This window comes from Aegilops tauschii, chromosome 1 (genome assembly GCF_002575655.3).
Source record: "Aegilops tauschii subsp. strangulata cultivar AL8/78 chromosome 1, Aet v6.0, whole genome shotgun sequence".
NCBI classification, from domain to species: domain Eukaryota; kingdom Viridiplantae; phylum Streptophyta; class Magnoliopsida; order Poales; family Poaceae; genus Aegilops; species Aegilops tauschii.
In genome coordinates this window covers 472,845,965-472,870,013 of record NC_053035.3, presented here as the reverse complement: position 1 = coordinate 472,870,013, position 24,049 = coordinate 472,845,965, and the positions used below count along the sequence as shown (strand labels likewise).

At 43.5% G+C, this 24,049-nt stretch overlaps 1 protein-coding gene and 1 long non-coding RNA gene across 3 annotated transcripts; both read left to right on the top strand.

Annotated features, from left to right (window-relative positions):
- The first annotated feature begins 1,497 nt into the window (after positions 1 to 1,497).
- LOC109787177 (uncharacterized) lies at positions 1,498 to 6,767 on the top strand. 2 transcript variants are annotated; one of them, XR_012187778.1, is made up of 4 exons: positions 2,105 to 2,494; positions 3,413 to 3,459; positions 5,811 to 5,933; positions 6,121 to 6,767. It is a non-coding gene; the product is annotated as an uncharacterized lncRNA (long non-coding RNA). The 2 variants fall into 2 exon arrangements; XR_012187779.1 differs by lacking the exons at positions 5,811 to 5,933; positions 6,121 to 6,767 and adding an exon at positions 4,299 to 4,574 and having other exon boundaries at positions 1,498 to 2,494.
- Positions 6,768 to 11,985: 5,218 nt separating this feature from the next.
- On the top strand, positions 11,986 to 14,326 carry LOC109787176 (uncharacterized). Its single transcript, XM_020345730.3, has 4 exons — positions 11,986 to 12,104; positions 12,254 to 12,392; positions 13,626 to 13,792; positions 13,892 to 14,326. The coding sequence occupies exons 2-4, from the start codon at positions 12,264 to 12,266 to the stop codon at positions 14,025 to 14,027; spliced, it is 432 nt and encodes a 143-aa protein (XP_020201319.1). The 5' UTR covers positions 11,986 to 12,104; positions 12,254 to 12,263; the 3' UTR covers positions 14,028 to 14,326.
- The last annotated feature ends 9,723 nt before the right edge of the window (positions 14,327 to 24,049 follow it).

The following is a 24,049-nucleotide window of genomic DNA, read 5'->3' as shown; positions in this document are numbered from 1 at the left end:
CAGTAATTCAGTTAAACTGAAAATTCAGTGCTGTAGTACAGAAAGTTTAAACTGAGAATTCATAGTCTCCTGGTGCATATTGATCTCAGTGTATGAATTCGTAGTGTTTCAAATTACTGCTGCTATGGTCCAGGAGTAGAAAAATTTGTACTCTAAGATCAAATTGGTTCAATTTCTACTGTAATCAAAGTGGATATAAATTGCAGAGTGTTTATGTTGGCATTCGACAACATCTGAATTTACCAAATGATTGTGAACTCAGTTTATGTTTGCAACCAAATGCTTAGTTCATTGTTTACTCCAAATGATTGTGAACTTATTCAAAGTTTCCAATATTGTTCAGACACTACTTGTACTGGAACTGGAACTACTACTACTACTGATGCAGCACCCAATGTTTAAGTTTTCTTTATCTTAAACTCAGACAGCTCTCAAAATAGCAGGCCGCCCAACGACCTATAACGCTAGTCACTACTCCCACTGGGGCTAGGAAGTAAGCCCCACAACCCAAAGCCGCAAAGAACGGTAATTATTGAATCGGACTTGGCTTCTTTTTCGGCATGGGCAAAGGTTTGGCAATTCCATCATTAGCAAAGGTTTAATCGGTTGACGGTATCCTTGGCGAAAGGCTCGAACCAGTGACTTCTCTCCTGGGATTGAATATGTTTTGCCTTTCCCCGATGGTTCCGCATTCCTATGTGGGTAGGATTCGCCAGGGATGAGCGTGCTGCATCAGTAGATGGAGTAGATTCAAAGTTTGTTTTCTTTTATCTTAATCTCAGTTTATTTATGATTCAAAGTTTTATTTATCTTAAACTCAGGGCATCAAAATCGTTTATGTTTGCAGAGTGTTTCCAGCTGCAGCAGAGCGAGAAGTGGGCGAGGAGATGAACATGGGACGAGCAAAATTGAGAACTGATGAGGCAGCAGCGCCTGTGCGCGGCGAGTACTCCAGCGAGGAACAGCCTGGGCGGCAGCAGAGCCCATCAGCATGCCCAGGCCACTGATGGGCCGGTCCTTGAACCCACGCCGACGGCCTGCCAATGCGGAGCTCACACGCATACGGATACGGTGACCCCCACCGAAATCTCCCCCGAGCTCGCTGCCGTGGAGGTGTGTGGCGCAGGCCAGGCCACGGTGTTGTCGCCATCGATGTCAACGCTCCCACCGCGTCGGCAGTCACTGGGTCGCCGGTGTGGCCCAACTCCAACTTGAGCATCCCTGAATCTTCACTGCCATCCACACACAAGGATGCACAGCTGGTGTTCGAGCCAATGCCTAGGCTGTTTGACAATCCTGAAGATGCTGTTGCTGATGTGAAGGAGCACAAGGATGATGCAAAGCTGTCGTTGGTAAGTACGTATTTGAGAAGCATACGAGGTCTGAACCGTGTCTGACATGGCCACCATTAGTAGGAGCTGGCTAATTTCAGTGAGTTATGTTCATCAGGTCAGTTTGATTCAGATTGCACATTATGATTGTTCCCTTGGAATCCAGGTGGTTATTTGCTCCTACTATTCTAGTGTAACTCACATTGGTAATTGCCGAGCATTACAGGTGCGGTCAGGACTAGCTATTGGTGAGATCCCTGCTGACTACTAGTACTATTCTAGTGTTACAAATTTTGGTCGCTGGCATTGGTTCACTAGAGATTGTTGAGCAGCAGTTCCTGGTTGTACATGAGCAAGTCAGGCAGTTGGCTGGGTGTTTTTGTCGTTGAAAATTGTAGAGCACTAGAGAGAGATCAGGTGTATGCAATTCAGGAATGGACACTTTTTTTTAATATAAAATAAAAATCATGTACTAGAGCATGCATGCTACTGTAGGTAATATTCCTAGTCGTGAAAAATTGCAGAGGACAATGCAGACTTGAACATGTTAGTGTGGTGGCAACCTTGTAGTCAAGGAAAAAATTAAGTGGAGTGGGGCCATGCTTCAATCATTTCTCACATTGGTAATTCGAAATTAATTTTCGTCGGATAGCTATACGACCAGACTGCAAATGCTATGGCCCACAAACTGGATCATCTATATTTTGTCTCTAATCGTACATGTTGGACGGGAATTGATCGTACGTATAGCAAGGTTGTTGGTAATTCCGAGTGTAGTAATGAACAATTTGGTGAAGCACTTGCTGACGTCGATTCGCCGCCCCCACAACAAATCCTGGCCACCGTCGACAGGGGAGAGCAGGCGGGAGAAAAAGGTCACCGGCGCCTGCCTGGAGGAACCAGACGAGTGGTAGCGGGTGGTGGCGATGCACGGTACGGTCAGGGTCAACCGCAACAAGCTGATGCGGGTCGCCGGCGAGGCGGCCGCGGCGGAGTTCTCCGGCGTCGCGTATGCCAGAGCGTCGTCGAAGCCGTCCAACGCATCCGCCGCCTCGTGTCCTGGAGGCCGGGGCTGGCGCGGGCGGCCACAACTACAAGGGCGCCTCCGCGTGTGCCGTGCTGGCCCACCTGGCCGGCGGGAACAGCTGCCACCTCTCTCATCTGTACGACCCCATCGTCGACCTCCGGGTTGTACGATCCCTCTGCCTCTGTTGGTGTTGTGCAATTCCATCTGCTGCTGCTGCTGCTGGTGGTGTGTGTCTGTCTAATTATTTCCACTCATGGATTATCATGTGTGAATATCATGGATAATCATGTCTATCTAATTGTCTCCATTCATGGATTATCATGCTGGTGCTGGTGTGTGTGTGTGAGAGAGATTTTGACCTGAATTTATCATGTGTGAATAAAATTTATCATGTGTGAAGTTTCTTTCTTTCTGCATGAATGAATGGATACTGGTGTGCCTATGTGTAAATGAATGGATACTGCTTGAGTTGGAAAATCAGTGTAAATCTACTGTAAAAATTCAGTACTCCTACGCTAAGAGAGAGATTGAAATTGAGTACTCCTAGGCCAAGAGAGAGATTAGTTAAAAATTCAGTTAAGCAGGCATGGTACTCTTATTTTGAAGTAAAAATTCAGTTTAAAAGTCAGTTAAAAGTCCAGTTTTAGAGCTTGGCTCCTGATCTGACTATAAAGTGTACTGCAAGCTTATTGCTAGCAAGTTTAAAATTAAGTAAACACATGATTCAGTGCACACTTGAATACACATGATCTGCTTGTGCTTGTGACTGACTTGGACACATGATTCAGACACACATGTATTCAGACACACATAGCATGTCTGAAACCCCTAGGAAATCATTTGCATATTGTCAACCGAGTAATAGCTGCATCTTCCAGGATAGTAGTGTGGGCCTCCTAATTGGTTGTAAACCAAAGCACTTTGACATTTTCAATCATGAGTAAATCAGAAACTAGTCTCAGTTTTATACCCAAGCTTTATATCTACTCCACTTTATACCCAAGCTTTCATTAAGCAATTTATGTTTGCTTATTTTTGTTTTTTCTCTCTGCAGGAAATACTTTGGCATGGTACGTACAGTTTGACCAGCCACAGGACCAGGTCAGTTAACCTACTCCTTTTAGTCTGCATCAAGGTACAGATCTTTTATCTGAATTTTAACAGTCTGGTGATGTTTTCACTACACAAAGCCATTTTACAGAAGTTGCTGAAAAAATATTTATATGTACACCATGGTACCATAACAAGGATATACGCACAAAATATTTATATGTACACCATGGAATCAATGGGCTGCAAGTATATGTATATGTGCTCTAACTGAATTTGAATGATTCACATAACTGAATTTATATGTACTCCTTAACTGAATTCTGTAACTAACAAACCTAGCTCTTGCAAGTAACAACATGTTCAAGATCAAGGCTGACAGTATGTTATGACAGTACAGGAAAAAAGCCCTTGTTCGTTTGGTTCAGAGCTATTGTCGATATGCAATCTGATGCTGCCGTTGATTCTGACAGTATGAAGTTTGCTGTTGCTGTGCTTATTTTAACTCTAGGTGGGTGAAAAGCTACTGCATAGTGTCTCTAGTAAAATTGGTTGATAGCACCTCTCTCTCAAAGAAAAAAGAGTTAGTTGATCCGTCAGACCGCCGTCAATACAAGCAGAGGGTTAGTTGACCTGATCAGCTCTTATCCCTCTTCCACAAAGTCCTGATGGACTAGTGAAACATGGAAATGTTAACAAGTGCAGTGTCCAGAAATCTGTAAAGCCAACTCCCTAACTGTTCATCTTTGTATGCTCACATGACAGTCTGTACCATAACATGCAACGCAATCTTCAGAAAGAAAATGAGGACTGTACAATTAGTACGTTAGGTTATCAACTCTTGTTCACTGAATTCTGCTCAAGGAAACATTGTTGTTTAACAAATGTAGGTGAAAGTTGGGCCCCTTTCAGTTTCCCCCATGGGTTTTGGAACATGGGCATGGGGCAACCAGCTGCTTTGGGGCTACCAGGAAATCATGGATAGTGAACTGCAGGAGTGTTTCAATTTGGCTCTGAAGAATGGCATAAACCTTTTCGACACCGCCGACTCTTATGGAACTGGGAAGTTGAATGGCCAAAGCGAAAGGCTGCTTGGCAAATTTATCCGCAAGTGCCAAGGTTTGGATTATTGGATAGCATATGCTCAAAATGAAAAAATAAATAAATGAAGATGCATCAGTACAGTTCTGAAGAGGGAGCGGTGGCAGTTGGCGGCGGCGGCCTCTGAGAGCACGCCGGACTAGTGTTTGCCCCAAACCCGGCAAGTGGCTAGGTTGGGGTCTCAGGTCTTAGATGTTAGGCTTGGCTGCGATGTCTGTTTGGTATTAGGCCCAGGCTATCTGCGCCCCTTCATCAACGGGATAGGTGTAGCGACAGTTTGTTGCTTAGACGGCGGCTTTAGTCTTACTGTTGTATGACTTTGTAAGGTCTTGTGAGAATAATTAATAAAGTGGCCGTATGCATCGCCCAGATGCAGAGGCCGGGGGTCATCCTCCTTTTCTAAAAAAAATATGCTCAAAATGAATTCAGCAACTATGAACTGACGCTTGTTCCCTCATTTGAACATCATTGGAGTATTTGCAAACAAGGTAAAGCAATCCAAGATCAGCTAGGGCTTTCAACTTTGATGATTTTCTAGTTCAAAGCACTTTGACTACTCCACAAGATTCAGTAAACTTTCCTACACTGGGCACTGTAAACTTTCAGTACACAAAATTCAGTTATCTTTTCAGCAGGAAAATTTCTGTAACAGATTTCAGAAGCCTCTCTTGTTGGCAATAGTCATTATCAGTTTACTGTCCATTTGTAGCCTAGCATTCAGTTACCTTTTCACCCATTTTTCTGTCCATTCAGTTATATTTTCAGTAGGGAAATCTCTGTAACAAAAATTACAGTTTACTGTCCATTTTTGTTTTGATTTGAAATAGTTGCCCATTAGTCACATTTTTGTCCATTGGCTATGGTATACTTATTGTAGTAGTAGTGAAAATGGGTGCAGTTCATGCACAGGCAAATATAGGCATTAGCTGAGAGTATAATAAGAATTGTGAAAATGGGTGCCTCAAGTGGAGCATCGACAAAACTTGACAGTATATGGGTGTTTCCTATTTTTAATCTTGTTTTCTAATTCTAGTTTCGAGTACAGACCAGACTGGTTTATAAACTGGTAGTAAACCTGAAACTAGTTCATCTTTGTTCATGTTCAACTAATCTTTGTATACTGAAACCTGAAACATCTGTCATAGTACTCCAGTAAACATCTTTGTTCATGTTCAACTAATCTTTGTCACACTTGCGCGGGAGCATCAACTCCATGATCAGCAGATTGAAGTACGTCCACATTGCATTGGATTTAATAATCCTCCTCTTGTGCATTCATCCCCTGCTTTTGGATTCTGCAGGCAAGTTTGGTGAAGTGCTGGTTTTTTACTTTTACTGCCGTGTAAGGGCACATTCCTGTTGGAGATGGCAAATGAACAGGAGAGAGACAAGCAAATTGGAGAGGAGGAAGAGCAAGAACAAGAGTATACCTACACCTGATCACTATATTCAGTCATTCTTCTACTTCTATTTGATCTTTTATCTATCTTGCTACTACAGATACTGCTCAATTGCTCCTACAGATACTAGTTTTACAGATGATACTCCTCTGTATTGATCAATTGACCTGCCGCTGATACTCTGCTTAACTGATCTCCTCTTGATCTGCAGGTGAGAAGTAGAGGATCTACTGCTGGGCGAGCAGTGAGGTGCTGGGCGCGGAGGAGGAGCAGTGCCTGGGCGTGGAGGAGTAGATCAGGCGAGCGAAGCTTAGGGGAACGAGATCCTCTGACTTGGGAACGCCTACTGCAGAGGGACGTTGTACAACCTGCACCGTCCATCAGGCATCCCACGACACACGCATGGACTACAGCCTGCGCTCTCCTTGTTGCTCCGGTGGAAACAAAAATAAAAGTTGATCGGAAGAAGATCCGACGGCCGGCTGCTCTGCTCGTCAATCTCAATAAGTCTCCATAGTCCTTTCTCTGACATCTAACTTTCACCATCTGATTACTTTAGAAATTGATCAAATTTCCCTTTTCTGATGGAAGAAGCAACATGCTAGTTGATCGGAAGGAGATCCCCGGACCCGGCGAAGACGGCTGCTGTTGTTTGGCAATCACAGGAATTGTTCTCTGATTGAATTGAACATAAAAACATACTTAGTCTATTTAATTTCCAGGGACCAATCGCAGATGATGTATGTATTTACTGGGTCATGGTGAAGTATTAGTGTTTTTGGGCAATCATGTGCTCTGTACTTGAATGAGAGCACAAACAAGCATGGTTTTGGCAATTCAGTTCAGTTCTAGGTTCTAGTTGCTCAATCCCTTTTGCACCTGCAAGTTGTCATATGTTCAACTCCCTGGGTTGGCATCTCTTTTGTTCAATGCACCTGCAAGTTCTCTAGGCATGCATGCTCATTGTACATTCAGCAGCCAAAACAAGCATTATGACTTGCAAGCCATTGTATTCCTGGAAGAACATGTTCTCGAATAAATTGTCAACAGCAGGTGCAAAAGGGATTGAGCACCTGTAATTAACGACATGAGTATTATGCTTTGGAATGGACAATCTTATATATCAGAACAACACAATAGTCAGAGTAGACAGAACTTGAGTGATTCACATTCAATATTTTGTAACAATAATCACGCTAAAAAAATTCACTGAACTCCACTCACATGATTACAATCTGGATACGACATTCAGACTGGAGTATACATACACTCAATTCAAATCAGTTACAAGCTCAGATTGGCATTGTGCCTGCGTGTTGCCGCTTCTCTGTTGCTGCTGCCTTTCTGCACAACTGAAACTTGACACACACACCTTCATGTTGTTTAGCAGCCAGGCTTGTGGCTTCTGGAACGTGAACTAGTGCAGCTTATGTCTAACTCCGTAATGTATATACATACATACATACATACATACATATGCTAATCTAATGAGATGCTTGTTTTGAAAGGGATGCTTGTTTTGAAGGGGACATCATCATATCATTCATATACATGGTTTCCACATGAAGGATACATAAATCTGGCTCAAAGTCCACAGGAAGTAAAGCACAAATCAGCTTTAGAATCGGCCATGCAGCTCTTCCACGAGGCCCGACCTGCACGCCTCGCTATGCTGCATGCACACGCTGATCCGCACGCCTCGCCTGCGGCCGGGCTCCAACGGCAACTACTGCATGCAGCTCGTCCAAGCTACGTACGCGGCAAGCTGCAGACCGACTCCAATGCACGCACGCCCCACAACTCAGGTCAGCACACACGACGCACGCATACACACACACACACACACACACACACACACACACACACACACACCACGCTGCACGTCCCGTGGCTTATTCCAACAGGACTGATATTGCTCGCTGCGGCAACCTGTCCATGTTCATAGTTCAGTGTTTGGCCGAGGTGGCTCTGCGTCGGGGATGCCCAAGCTTGCAGCAGTGCTCGTGTCGTGTCGTGTCCGCGGGGGTTCAGACGCTGGCATGGCAGACACGGATGATGCTCGTGCAGCAGGAGCAAGTGTTGGAGCTTTGCTTGTCTCACGTGTTAGCATCGTCATTCATGTCCTAACTATTTAATCAGTTTATTTTTCCTTGTGCATGCGTGCACAGGTCCATCCGGGTCGTGCCGCGTGCTAGGGCACACAGGCCACCACCCACCTGCTCAGCCTAGACGTACGCGCACCCTCCGTGCTTTGCGGCGAGCATGGTGTCCTCGCCTCGTCCTCTGCCTCCAGTCCGACCGCCGCCGCTGCTCGATCCTGATCAAGATGGGCATGCATGGACGACGGCATCGAATCGCTGGGGGTCCTCTCCCTCCACGAGCTCACCATCTCCAGACCTTGCACGCCAAGTGCTTGGTAGAATGCCCCCATTATATTAGAGATAAAATCAAACAAGGGAAATACTAGATTGCCACAGGGAGGCAGATTTTTGGTCCATGGGGACATCTACACCCTATATGGATTTTTTTAGTAATTCAACAAAAATTTAAAAAATCCTGAAAATATTTTTGAAATAAACTTGACCTTACTCGTGAGAGAAAATCTCCCTTTGACTTCTTTTCAAAAAAGACATTTTTTTTGGCTAAATAGTGTGAATAGTGACCTATAATAACAAATTAATTTTGTCTTTTTCGCTGTGAAGTCAACTTTGTTTTTTTTTCATGAAAATTTATATACTAGTGCAAAAGTAAGTCAAGTTTTTTTTTCAAAATAGTTCCTACCTATTTTGACTTTTTATTAAAATATTTTTTTAAAAATCCCCCATATAGGGTGCATATACAATCAAGAACCAAAGTGTATTTTCCATTGCCACATGGACTAGAACGTCAAACCGTACCGAGTCAGCACAAAAACAGCTTTTGGTTGGGTGGAGGGATTCATGAAACTAGTCGGTTTCATTCTTGAGGGTGCAAGCTGCCCGACTTCAAAGTTGAATGACCAAATTTAGACTTCGACAAAAGTTGAGGGACAAAAAGTACACTTTTCTCTTCGGTCAACACATGAGTAGGAACATTCAAATGCCGACGAACGTGTTTGAATGACACCGACGAGAAACCTTTGGACATAGACTTGATTTCAGCTACCACAGCCCCGATCGAAGAAGGTCACTCATAGAAGAATTGATCCTTTGAACAAGTCAGAGATAGTTAGAGGCAAAGATAACATCTGAAACTTGTTCATCATGCGCCAAAAGAACAACACGTCGAAGAGCCATGGCCTCAGCCACTTTAGGTTCCAAGCTACCATCAATAGGCTCGATGCAGGCCACCACGAATTGACCTCCGTCATACCTGTCGACGAGCCCAATGCCGGACCTATCCTGGCTCGAGAAAGTTCCAGCGTCTGACTAGAAAATGATGATACCTGACGGCGGCGGAGACCAGTTGGAGCTGGACGCATTGGTTTCACGCCTATGTTCACATACTTGAAGGAAAAGATGCTGCAACATAAGGGCGACATAAGCCTTGATCTTCTCGGTAGTACATCGTTGGTTAACTGAACCAGCAACTCTGAAATAGAAACTTCGCCTTTGATCACTCTCAGAACATCACAATTCTTGTAGTTCAGCCAACTAGATTCAGCCCCAACATGGATGTCAGCAAGATAGAAACCAAGACCCGCAGCAACACTGCCAGAATAAGTCGTTGTAGGTTGCGGGCAAGCCCAGGCAATGTAGTTGTTTACATTATGACTACCATCACTGATAAAACACTTCTTGGGCTCATATCCTTATACTTAGGGTCAAGAGGTTGTACCGCAGGGGCTGGAATTGGGGCTGGGCCGTAGGAGCAGGGGGCGCTTGTGTCGTAGGAGTTTGCTTAGCAGGGACAACCGCCTTCATGCTCTCCATTGCCAACTGAAAGTCATGTTAAGTGTAAGCATATGCATCTGCATCCATGCATTTCTTCAAATCCTCTCCTCTGGATCCAGCTCTCTGAAAGTTGGCATAAATGTGCCTCAAGCAGTACCCATGAGGGGTAGTTTGAAAAGACTGTTGGGGTTTGATCTGATAGTTTCAAGCATTTTGTTGCCAAGCCACTTTGAGCTAATCTTAGTCTTCTCAGATTGGGTGGGACATGTGTGCTCCAACACCATCTTCTTAATGCAGAAAGTGGGCTCATTACTTATCTATGCTGCTACCATGTGGAACTGACAACCCTCTCGATCACAACATACTATTATCTTATCACTGCAATTTCTGTGATATTTGTATCTTCTAAGTTGTTTGACATGCAAATTCACAAGAGCCTCTTTGAATTGGTAAACATGTCTGAAACACAACCTTAGCTGGAATTGCTACTCTGGATGCATCATGTCCTCATCATACCAGACCCTAGGTGGTCTTTTCTTAGCTCTACTCCTTCTCCCAGAGGGGATAACAAAGGACATTGGTTCATTGCCATCATCATCTGCTTCAAAGTCTCTATCTTCCTCTTCTAAAGATGAATACTAATCCTTATTAATGCTTCCAGAAGCACTAGAGTGGGACCTACTTGTAGGCCGTGGTCTTTTTGCCTTCTTCTCAACAGCCTCAGGAACTGGAATCTCTTGTGCCTCCTCACCCTCTTCCTCCTGGTCTATGTCATATATATCTTCAGGGTCTGTGTCCCCCTCACAGTGTGTACTATTCTTGTATTCAGCTCTCTTCTTCTTAATCTCGCAGAAATTGTTTCCTTCATATCAATTTCCTCTTCCCCCCCTGTACTTCTGCTTTGGTTGCACTCTCTTCTTCTTCATACTCCATTACATTAAGCAAACCACCATAACTGATGTCTCTCTCACGCATCTTTACAAGGGCAAACTTTTTCCAAAATATATTAACCATAGATCTTCAGGCCTAAAGAAGAAAACAAAGTAACAACATTTTGAATACAGTATCACAAGAAAATATATACGGACACTACAAAATACAGCTCTGGATTTCAGTACAGTAGCCCAATTAGAAAATATCATAAATTAGCACCAGTGAAATACTAAATTCAGGGCATCAGAACTTCAGAGGATACTAAATTCAGACCTAATTTAACAATCACCAAGAGATTTATGCCAAATTCAGTACTTGCTTGAACTAAATTTAGACATACTAAACTACGCGGTATTGCTAGAACTAACCATAGATTTTGCTGAGGAGACAATCAAATAACTAAACTACACAGTTATTGCTAGAACTAACCCTAGATTTTGGCAGAGTCAGATTTGCCTCGGTGGCAATGGAGCGTAGGGGAGTACTTCCTTCCCCAACGACTCGACGACACCTCGGCAGCACTCTATGCCGCAGCCTCCGCATCAGCCTTCACCGCCTCCTCCGCACACGATGATGGCGGCGGAAGGAGAGCTTTCTCCTCCGTCGACGACTCTGAATCGAGGTCGCGGAAGCCATCGGGGTTGGGGTTGAACGTGCCAACGGTGACGCATTGCGGGCGCCGGCGCTTGCGGCCGGAAGAACTCACACCGCTGCCGTTGAATCCGTTGCCCGCCGGAGCTGGTGGCCATGGGTAGCGCGGGAGAAAAACTAAATCGGGGGGGGGGGGAGGGGGGAGGGTCGAAATGGCGGGCGGCTACACCTAATATACGGCTCGTGAACGACCGTGTGTTGCCGCCTAACGGCGTCCGTCAACCCACACCACATCATCCTATAGGCGGGACCCACCTGTCGGTTTTGCTGTTTTCGCGGCCAAATCCGAGCGTCAGTGCTCCGCTTTACACATTAGGCGCACAACCGGTGTTTTTTTTTGCCGTGTCTAAAATCTGGTACTAAGTTGTTACACTAGCCCCAAGTGCGGTGGTTTTGGGTAAATAACTCCATATTTTTTTGAGGGTAAATAACTCCATATATGCATACTGTATCAAGGAGCACAGGCATTGCTAGTTTCTGCCAAAAAGAGTTTTTTTTTGAGACAATGCCAAAAAGAGTTAAAAGAAGAAAAATTAGAAGAAGCGCACATTTGGGCCGGGCCTGCTCGCAAGGCTATAAGTTGGCGCACCCACTCACTTCCGGGGAGAGAGAGAGAGAGAGAGAGAGCAGGAACCCACCCCAACCCACCCACTCACTTTCGGCGTCGGCGTCGGCGTCGGCGGAGGACGGCGAACGAGGAACCCTAGCCGCCTGAGAAAGAGACGCCCCCACCCGCAAGGTACGCTCGCCGAAATGCCCACGGACTGCAACCCGATCGATGGGATTTGTGTGTGTATGCGGGGGTCGGGGAGCCGCGGCCGGCCGGCGGGCCGGCGGTGGTGATTTCTGACGGACTTGTCGTCCTAATCCCTGACCAATTGTTCGCAGGCCGGCCACGATGGCGGCGGTTCGATGCGCGGCGAGGAGGCTCGGCGGCTCCCTGTTCCAGCGAGCGCAGGCGGAGGAGGGACGCCGGCTCGTGCCAAGCAGGCTCATGCGCTCCCGCCACCTCTCCAACTCCACCGAGGTATCTTGACCAAAATTGACATCTTTTTTCTCCAGCGAGGTAGCCTGCGACAATCGAATTCTGTTCAATCGAAATAGCACCATGTATGTCTCTGTTCTGTTAGCATCCTGATGAACCTGGAAATCCTGATGTATTTTTTCGGCAAGATTACCGAACAAGATTGCTTTTTTTGTGTGTGTATGTGGTGAAGAGCAAGATTTGTTAGCATCTTGAAATCCTGACGTACTGCTGCTTCTAGCAAGAGCAGTGAATGCAAATCATATCATTAAGCAACCTTATTTTCCTGGTTGATCTGAGCTTGATGACCTTTTGCTCATCATTTTAGTGAGGTATCTTCACCAAAATTGTATCTTTTCTCTCATTAGTGAGGTATCTGAGCATTATGATCTTTTGCTCATCAGCGAGGTAGCCCGCGACAATCGAAATCTGTGCGATCGAAATAGCACCTGTATGTGTCTCTTCTGTTAGCCAGAAACAAGAGCAAGATTGCCTCTTTTCTTTTCGAACTAGATTGTTTCTTGTGTGTGTGTGTGTGTGTGTGTGGAAGAGCAAGATTTGTTAGCATCATAGTACTTGTTTAACCTAACCTGAACCTGGAAATCGTGACGTACTGCTGCTTCTAGCGAGAGATCGTATCACTAAGCAACCGTATTTTCCTGGTTGATCTGAGCATGGTGACTTTTTGCTCATCATTTTAGCAAAATACAGTATTAATTTCAACACATCAGATTCATGTCTGCTGCTTGCTGCACTTTTCTAGTTCATCAATGCTTCATTTCATAAGCACACATCCATGGACTAGCTCAACCAAGAAATTGCACAATCTTGCTTTGCTAGTAGTACTTGTCATCGATCCATCCATGTTAACTGATTTCAAGTAATAACAATTTAACATGTCCCTTTCTTTATTTGCAACAAAAGCAAGCATATAGTTTTACATATTGGCTCGCCCCTTTAGCAAATTCCGCTTGCTGCACTTCCCAAGTACAGTATGATGCTGTTACTATTTGCAAACCTCACTTAATTCACAGGCAGTACTGTTTCCTTCTTAGTTACTCCCTCTGTTCATTAATATAAGACAGTTTTGGCAGTTTTGGTTGAACTGCCAAAACGTCGTACATTAATTAACAGAGGTAGTAGTATTTACCAATCGCAATCAGTGTTTAGTTGCTTACCTAATGATTGATGATACGAAGTCGGGGCACTCATCATTATTTTTGTGTATCAATCCAGCAAGCTTCAAAGATCAAGCAGAAGGAGGAGGAGCTGTATGATGCGATATCCAAAGCAGAGCAGAAGAAGAAGGAGCTGTTTGATGCGATTTATAACGCGGGGAAGATTTCCACCACTACTGGCCAGCATCTTTCTGTACAAGCCACTCAAGGAGCAGATGACCCTCTGTAGGATATATTTCTGCCTCAGTTAGTTTCCTGTTTGCTTTGTTTGACAAGAGTTGGTACATGTAAAATCTCATATGATATACGTCTCTCTACATGCAGGCGCTGGATGCGGTACGCAATGAGAGCTCGGGGTGTGTTCGAGTTAGCTGCCAAGATGACATTAACATTTATGGCCTTTGCTTTTGCGTTTGGTTCCAAAGCCAACAAGGTGGTAGAAGCCAAGGAAGACCAGTGAAGACAAGATGCAAAAAATGAGTACCAAAGATGGCCCCAACTTCAGCTTGTTTTAAGTTAAATTATGACCTCTGCAGTTTGGCTAGCTAGCACTATGCTATCGTTCCTTGTGATATTGTGTCACATGACATCTTATATCTCCATCTATCTATCTATTAGAGTAGCTTTGCGTGAAACTGTAGGTTGATGCGAACATACTTGCATAGCTTGTATTGTATGGCCACTGGCATGCATTGATTTTGGTGGCTAGAGCAACAAGTGGGAGTGAAGACAAGATCAGAATTTGAGATTTCAGTTTAACTGTGACCTTGCGCGACACGGAGAGCACCATAGGACAGCACCAATAATAAAACATGCAACTCAAACCAATCTTGATCATCAAATAACCCATAGGACAAAACGGATCTACTCAAACATCATAGGATAGCCATACATCATTGGGAAATAATATATAGCGTTGAGCACCATGTTTAAGTAGAGATTACGGCGGGTAAGAGAGAGGTTACACCGCTGCATAGAGGGGGGAAGAGTTGGTGATGATGGCGGTGAAGTTGTTGGTGAAGATTGCGGTGATGATGATGGCCCCCCGGTGGCACTCTGGCGCCACCGGAAGCGAGGGGGAGAGGGCCCCCCTTCTTCTTCTTCTTCCTTGACCTCCTCCCTAGATGGGAGAAGGGTTTCCCCTCTGTTCCTTGGCCTCCATGGAGTGGGAGGGGCGAGAGCCCCTCCGAGATTGGATCTGTCTCTCTGTTTCTACGTTCTCATCTGCTGCCCTTTCACCGTTTCATATATATATATGGAGATCCGTAACTCCGATTGGGCTGAAACCTTCGCCGTGATTTTTTACCAAAAATTAGCTTTCTTGCGGCCGAAGAAGGGCATCGACCGCCTTACGGGTGGCCCACGAGGGTCAGGGGCGCCCGGGGGGGGGGGGGCAGGCACGCCCCCTGCCTCGTGGCCACCTCGGGCACTGTTTCGCGTTGATCTTTCTCCCAGATTTTCCAAATATTCCAAAAATAAGCTCCGTTCGTTTTTATCCCGTTTGGATTCCGTTTGATATGGATATTCTGCGAAACCAAAAACATGCAACAAACAGGAACTGGCACTGGGCACTGGATCAATATGTTAGTCCCAAAAATAGTATAAAAGTTGCCAAAAAGTATATGAAAGTTGAATAATATTGGCATGGAACAATAAAAAATTATAGATACGACGGAGACGTATCAGCATCCCCAAGCTTAATTCCTGCTCGTCCTCGAGTAGGTAAATGATAAAATAGATAATTTTTGATGTGGAATGCTACCTAGCTTAATCTTGATCATGTATCCAATCATGGCATGAATATTAAGACACGAGTGATTCAAAGCAATAGTCTATCCTTTGACATAAAAACAATAATATTTCAAGCATACCAACCAAGCAATTATGTCTTATTGAAATAACATAGCCAAAGAAAGTTCATCCCTACAAAATCGTATAGTCTGGCTATGCTCCATCTTCACCACACAAAATATTCACACAATGCACAACCCCGATGACAAGCCAAGCAATTGTTTCATACTTTTGACGTTTCTCAAACCTTTTCAACTTTCACGCAATACATGAGCGTGAGCCATGGACATAGCACTATAGGTGGAATAAAATATGATGATGGGGGTTATGTGGAGAAGACAAAAAAAAGGAGAAAGTCTCACATCGACGCAGCTAATCAACGGGCTATGGAGATGCCCATCAATTGATGTCAATGTGAGGAGTAGGGATTGCCATGCAACGGATGCACTAGAGCTATAAGTGTATGAAAGCTCAAACTGAAACTAAGTGGGTGTGCATCCAACTTGCTTGCTCATGAAGACCTAGGGCATTTGAGGAAGCCCATTGTTGGAATATACAAGCCAAGTTCTATAATGAAAATTCCCACTAGTATATGAAAGTGATAACTCAAGAGACTCTCTATATGAAGAACATGGTGCTACTTTGAAGCACAAGTGTGGTAAAAGGATAGTAACATTGCCCCTTCTCTTTTTTTTTTGTTTTCCCTTTTTTTGGGCCTTCTCCCTTTTTTTGGTCTTTCTCTCCTTTTTTTATTTTTTTTTATTTTTTCGTCCGGAGTCTCATCCCGACTTGTGTGGGAATCATAGTCTCCATCATCCTTTCCTCACTGGGGCAATGCTCTAAGAATGATGATCATCACAATTTTATTTACTTACAACTCAATATTACAACTCGATATCTAGAACAAAGATATGACTCTATATGAATGCCTCCGGTGGTGTACCGGGATGTGCAATGATCTAGCGTAGCAATGACATAAAAAAATGGACAAGCCAGGAAAACATCATGCTAGCTATCTTACGATCATGCAAAGCAATATGACAATAAATGCTCAAGTAATGTATATGATGATGATGGAAGTTGCATGGAAATATATCTCGGAATGGCTATGGAAATGCCATAATAGGTAGGTATGGTGGCTGTTTTGAGGGAGATATAAGGAGGCTTATGTGTGATAGAGCGTATCGTATCACGGGGTTTGGATGCACCAGCGAAATTTGCACCAACTCTCGAGGTGAGAAAGGGCAATGCACGGTACCGAAGAGGCTATCAATGATGGAAGGGTGAGAGTGGGTATAATCCATGGACTCAACATTATTCATAAAGAACTCACATACTTATTGCAAAATTCTATTAGCTATCGAAACAAAGTACTACGCGCCTGCTCCTAGGGGGATAGATTGGTAGGAAAAGACCATCGCTCGTCCCCGACCGCCACTCATAAGGAAGACAATCAATAAACACCTCATGCTCCAACTTCGTTACATAACGGTTCACCATACGTGCATGCTACGGGACTTGCAAACCTCAACACAAGTATTTCTCAATTTCACAATTACTCAACTAGCACAACTCTAATATCACCACCTTTATATCGCAAAACTATTGCAAGGAATCAAACATATCATATTCAGTGATCTACAAGTTTTATGTAGGGTTTTATGACTAACCATGTGAATGACCAGTTCCTGTCATCTCTCTAAATAGATATAAGTGAAGCACGAGAGTTTAATTATTTCTACAAAAGATATGCCCACGCTCTAACAAATATAAGTGGAGCAAAACTTCAAATGATATAAGTGAAGCACATGAAGCATTCTATAAAGCCATACTCAAAAGATCTAAGTGAAGTGCAAAGAGCATTCTATAAATCAACCAAGGACTATCTCATACCAGCATGGTGCATAAAAGAAAAATGAAAACTAAATGCAAAAGACGCTCCAATATTTGCACATATCGCATGAACGAAACGAATCCGAAAACATACCGATACTTGTTGAAGAAAGAGGGGATGCCTTCCGGGGCATCCCCAAGCTTAGACGCTTGAGTCTCCTTGAATATTTACTTGGGGTGCCTTGGGCATCCCCAAGCTTGAGCTCTTGCCTCTCTTCCTTCTTCTCACATCGAAACCTCCTCGATCATCGAACACTTCATCCACACAAAACTTCAACAGAAAACTCGGTAAGATCCGTTAGTATAATAAAGCAAATCACTACTCTAAGTACTGTTGCAAACCAATTCATATTTTGTTTTTGCATTGTGTCTACTGTAATATAGCTTTTTCATGGCTTAATCCACTGATATAAATTGATAGTTTCATCAAAACAAGCAAACTATGCATCAAAAACAGAATCTGTCTAAAACAGAACAGTCTGTAATAATCTGAACATTCACCATACTTCTGATACTTGAAAAATTCTGCCAAAATTAGGAAAAATAAACAATTTATATAGAAAGACATTGCAAAAATAATCAGAACCATTTGACGTTCTAGTAAAAATTTAAAAATCGCGCACTACAGACAAAGTTTCTGTCCTGCACCGTACAAACCAACAAGTATTGTAAACATCCTAAAGGCAAACCTTGGCACCTTATTTTTATAATACAATGGAATTGTACAAGGGGACAATTATTTTTGTTGAAAAGTTTCTGTAATCAACATTCACAAAGTTGCCGTGAGCATGAACAAAGTTCAAGGAGCTCTCCCACTTCAACAATGCTTGTCTTTCTCACTTTCACTTTCCTTTTTGAAAAGTTTTGGGTTCCCCTCTTTATTTTTGTTGTTTTTAAACTATATGAAAGCACTCAACAGAAATAAATGACTCTCTAAAACTTACGGGTTGTCTCCCTGGCAGCGCTTTCTTTAAAGCCATTAAGCTAGGCATATAGTGCTCAAGTAGTGAATCCACCCGGATCCCAAGGTATATCAAAGCCAATTTTAATTAGCAATGATTTGTAATTTAGTAGTGAGCACAAAGTAACATATATCATGTAATGACGAAGTCTAACTCTCTTCCTATGCATCGGCATGTCATAAAAGAACAATTCATGCACACATAGTAAAGGCCAATGCATAGTATAAGCAGTTTCTTGCAATTTTATTGTGTTGGAAACATAGAGAGGTGGAGATATAGTTCCTCTCTCATAATAATTGCAAGTAGGAGCAGCAAGCACATGCATATTATATCTATCAAAATCATCATGTGCAACGGTATAAGGCAACCCATCAATATAATCCTTAATAAGGGTAAACTTCTCCGATATAGTGTAATTGGGAGAATTCAAAAGGATAATAGGACTATCATGTGTGGGTGCAATAGCAACAATTTCATGTTTAACATAAGGAACTATAGCAAGTTCATATCCATAAGCATAATTCATATTGGCATCTTGGCCACAAACATAGAAAGCATCATCAAAAAGGGATATTTCAAGAGAATCAACGGGATCATAATAGTCATCATAGCAATCATCCTTCGGTAAGCACGAAGGGAAATGTAACAATGTATGAGTTGAAGAGTTACTCTCATTAGAAGGTGGGCATGGGTAGCTAATCCACTCTTCCTCCTTTTGTTCTTCGCTCTCCTCATCATCTTTTTCATCCAATGAGCTCACAGTTTCATCAATTTCTTCTTTCATAGATTCCTGCAAAATATTAGTCTCTTCTTGGACAGCGGATACTTTCTCAATAAGTGCATTAATATAGGAATTATATTCATAATTATCATAGGCAATATTTCAATATAGCCAAATTTTCAGGCCTATAAACATCATCATCAAAAGCTTCATACTTTTCAAACAAAGATTCAATTTTATAAGCACCCTTAAAAGCAACAAATTCTTCTATTTGTTCCACATCATAGTAATCATATATACCATTAGCATAAGAAGCTAAGGTTTCATTATTATTAAATTTGCATGAAAAGGGAAGCTGTGGAGCCTTCATCCTAGAGCAACAAGTATAATCATAACTCAAGCATACTTTCCGAGCATACCACTTCAATATATAAATTTGATCCCATAATAGTTTCCCTTTTTGTGTCAAGTGATAATCCCTAAAACATTCACATTGATCCAACGTTACTCCCATTACCAAATTGAATGAGGTTTTCTCAGGATTATCAAAGTGGTACATAATATTTTTCACATAATGATCATCATGGGTTTTAGGAGGTTCCTCATCTCCATGAGTAGCAAGTACACCTAATTTTTTTGGTATTTCGTGTTCCATATCCACACTAAAGATAGAGAACAACTCAGAACAACAAATAAAAATTACTTAGTGATAAAGCAAACAAGCACACACGAGAATATTCACCCCACGCTATAACTCCCCGGCAACGGCGCCAGAAAAAGGTCTTGATAACCCACAAGTATAGGGGATCAATTGTAGCCTCTTTCGATAAGTAAGAGTGTCGAACCCAACGAGGAGCTAAAGGTAGAACAAATATTCCCTCAAGTTCTATCGACCACGGATACAACTCTACGCACACTTGACGTTCGCTTTACCGGAAACAAGTATGAAACTAGAAGTACTTTGTAGGTGTTTTTGGATAGGCTTGCAAGAAAATAAAGAGCACATAAATAAAGACTAGGGGCTGTTTAGATAAAGACACAACTAGAACGGTAATCATTATTGCAATTTTATTTGAGGGAGAGGCATAAGCTAACATACTTTCTCTACTTCGATCATATGCACTTATGATTGGAACTCTAGCAAGCATCCGCAACTACTAAAGATCATTAAGGTAAAACCCAACCATAGCATTAAAGCATCAAGTCCTCTTTATCCCATACGCAAACAACCTACTTACTCGGGTCTGTGCTTCTGTCACTCACGCCACCCACCATAGGCAAATCATGAACATATTGCAAACCCTACAGCGGGAATCCCTCACGCTTGCGCGACACGGAGAGCACCATAGGACAGCACCAATAATAAAACATGCAACTCAAACCAATCTTGATCATCAAATAACCCATAGGACAAAACGGATCTACTCAAACATCATAGGATAGCCATACATCATTGGGAAATAATATATAGCGTTGAGCACCATGTTTAAGTAGAGATTACAGCGGGTAAGAGAGAGGTTACACCGCTGCATAGAGGGGGGAAGAGTTGGTGATGATGGCGGTGAAGTTGTTGGTGAAGATTGCGGTGATGATGATGGCCCCCGGTGGCACTCCGGCGCCACCGGAAGCGAGGGGGAGAGGGCCCCCCTTCTTCTTCTTCTTCCTTGACCTCCTCCCTAGATGGGAGAAGGGTTTCCCCTCTGGTCCTTGGCCTCCATGGCGTGGGAGGGGCGAGAGCCCCTCCGAGATTGGATCTGTCTCTCTGTCTCTCTCTGTTTCTACGTTCTCCTCTGCCGCCCTTTCACCGTTTCGTATATATATATATATATATATATACTCCCTCCGCCCCAAAAAACATGTCGCGGGCGTAGTTCACCGGTAATTTTGCAAAAAAACCCTCATGGTTTCAAAAGCGTTTCAAACAAGTCCTCCGCCCCGTCTTCTTCCTCTGCCCGTCGCCTGCGCGTCGCCAGGGGCCGGCGCCGCCCAGCTGCGTGATTCGCCAGGGGCCGGCGAGCCCAGCTGAGCTCCTCCTCCGTCGCCAAGTACCTGCTCTCGCCGCCTTCGCCAATTACCTCCTCTGCCGCCGCAGCCCAGACCTGCGCCGCCGTGGTCTCCTCCCGCTGCCTGCGGGCTTCGCCGGAATCTCCTGCCACGTCTTCCTCGAGGCCGCGCGCTTCCCTCCTGGAGCCCCCGCGCATCCTCCTGGAGCCCCCGCGTGCGTCCTCCCTCGTGCTCCCGCGCATCCTCCTGGAGCTCCCGCGCGTGCGCCGCCGCGATCCCCTACTGGCATCGCCGGAGCTTGCCTCGACAATCTGGTGGACCAGGAGCTCGCCGGTGGAGATCTGCCTGTGCTGCTGCTGCTGCTCCCTCTCCCCTGCCCGTGCTGCTGCTCCTCCTCTGACCCTGCTCGTGCTGCTTCTCCTCTTCTGATCCTGCCCGTGCTGCTATTGCTGCTACTCCTCTGCACTCTGTAGAAGGTACAATGCTTATTCATCAGAGTACTGTTGATTTACTGTTACTGATCAGAAAATTAAAGAGAGCATGATTAATTCAGAGATCAGATGATGCTAATTTAGATGATGCCAATTCAGAGTGAAACTATAAAATTCAGAGGATGCAAATTGTTGTAGCACTAGCAGCATTCATAAAACAGTCCAGGTTAAAACTTTGTAGCACTAGCAAATTCAGATGATGCCAATTCAGGTTTGTAGCACTAGCAGCATTCATAAATCAGTCCAGGTTAAAACTTTGTAGCACTAGCAAATTCAGATGATGTCAATTCAGGTACAATTTTTTTTATCCTTAGTATTTTTGGTAATTTCAGTTAACTGAATATTTCTATCCTCAGTATTTGCTTTGCACAAATGAGCTTTAAGTATAATCTATCTATTTTCCTTCTTGATTCAACATATGTAACATTATGCATCCTGATTGTATAAGCAAAATAAACTCCAAATCTGAAGAAAAATGATGTTGTTGATCTTAGAATACTCTTTTTGTGTGTGTATATTCTTGTTATGGTACCATGGTGTACTCATCTTTTGTCATTGATGGCAGGAACACATGAATATGGATTTGAACTTGATGCCTCAAGAGGAAGAACATGAAACCATTGATTTGAACTTGATGCCTCAAGAGGAAGATGATGAAGGTATTAATTTGAATTGGATCCCTGAAAAGGAGGAACCTCAAGTGGCAGAGAATGTGGCTATGGATTTGAACTTGATGCCTCAAGAGGAAGACGATGAAGATATGAATTGGATGCCTCAAGAAGATGAAGGGAAAGAGGATGAAGCTCAAGAGGAAGAGGATGAAGTTATGAATTGGATACTTCAAGAGAAGAGAAGAGAATTGTCAGATAAGGAGAGGCATGGTGTTTACTTTGCCTTGCTGGTAATCGAGCTCAAAGATGGGTCTGTTCAACCAGACGACAAGCTGCTAGTCTCAAACCTATTGGACATAAGTGTACGATCTGTTGAAAGAATCTGGGAAGAGGCTAAAAAGCAAATTGCCGATGGCAAAGAAGTAGATGTCTCAAGCAAGAAGCCAGGAAGATCAGGCCGAAAGAGAAAGGAGCTGGATCTAGAGAGGACCTCAACAATCCCACTGAATAAAAGAAGAACAGTTCGATCTCTGGCATGGTCTCTAGGTGTGGCCCGATCGACCCTACATAAGAGGTTCCAGTTGAATGAGCTCAACCGCATCACAAGCACCGTGAAGCCTCACCTCAAGCTAGAGAACAAGCTTGCGAGATTGAAATTTTGTATGTCCATGGTCGATGACAATTCGATCTCAACTTCTCGGGCTATGTTAAAACCAATGACGAATATGGTTCACATCGATGAGAAGTGGTTCGACATGACGAGAGTGAAGAATAGTTACTATGTACTTCCAGGAGAACCTGAACCGAAGCGCACCGTGTCAAACACTCACAGCATTGGGAAGGTAATGTTCCTAACAGCTGTTGCCAGGCCTCGATATAATAATGAGGGGGAGCTAACATTCGATGGGAAGATCGGCATTTGGGCATTCGTCGAAGAGACTGAGGCGAAGCGGACAAGTCAGAACAGAACAAAGGGAACAAAAGTGTTGACATCAGTGAAAGTAACCAGGCCTGTGTGCAGAGATTATCTAATCAATAAGGTTATCCCGGCAATTCAGGATAAGTGGCCTGACGATGATGAGGGAGCAACAATATTCATCCAACAGGATAACGCAAAGCCTCATGTCCTTCCCAATGATGTAGCTTTTCGAGAAGCTGTGGAACAAACTGATCTTGACATCCGATTGCTACAACAGCCCCCAAATAGCCCTGAGTTAAATTGTTTGGACCTCTGCTTCCATAACTCTCTCCAGTCTCTAACCGACTGCAGGTCACCTACAAACATCCAGGAACTGGTACAGGGTGTGGAAGAGGAATTCGAGAACTACGATCCCAACAAGTTGCACAGAAGCTTTATCACATTAGAAGCAGTTATGTTTGAAGTTATGAAAGACAAAGGAGGAAATAAATATAAGTTGCCCCACTTGCACAAGGATCGCGTTCAGAATGCTGGAATGGAAATAACCGGTGTATATTGCGACAGTCGGGTAGTTGTTGATACTAGGGCCCTTATAGAAGAAATGGAAATTGCAATAGGAAAAGAAAATGAAAGGAAAGAATTAGCTAGAGAAGGGAAAAGAAAGAAAAGTAAAGGGAAGGGAAGGGAAGAAGTGGCCAGAGAAAGAATGTAGTCAAGAGGGGGCAAAGAGGCCCTTATGTCATGTAGTCAGGTGCTCCTTGTGTATGTCTTGTGTAATCTTGTGTCAAGAGGGGACAAAGATGCCCTTATGTCATGCCGTTCTGTATGCCTTGTATAATCCTTGTATATCAACTCCTTGTTGGAATTTATTGGAATTATCTGGGTTATTTGGATTAATTGAATTATCTGGGTTATTTGAATTAATTTGGGTTAATTTTAGTTATTTGAATTAATTTCGGTTAGTGGACTGAAATTTTTGCTTGACAACTACAACAACTAATGAGGCAAGCAAGGCCTTTGCTAATACCATATCATCAGTAGATGATATGGTATGAATTTGGTTTTCTTAATTAATGTTAAATCAGCAAAG

Excerpts from the sequence above, each read along its gene's own strand:
- LOC109787176 (XM_020345730.3), top strand. The coding sequence starts at position 12,264 with ATGGCGGCGGTTCGATGCGCGGCGAGGAGGCTCGGCGGCTCCCTGTTC. Across the intron at positions 12,393-13,625 it reads ACCTCTCCAACTCCACCGAG|CAAGCTTCAAAGATCAAGCA; the intron begins GTATCTTGACCA and ends GTATCAATCCAG. Across the intron at positions 13,793-13,891 it reads CAAGGAGCAGATGACCCTCT|GCGCTGGATGCGGTACGCAA; the intron begins GTAGGATATATT and ends CTCTACATGCAG.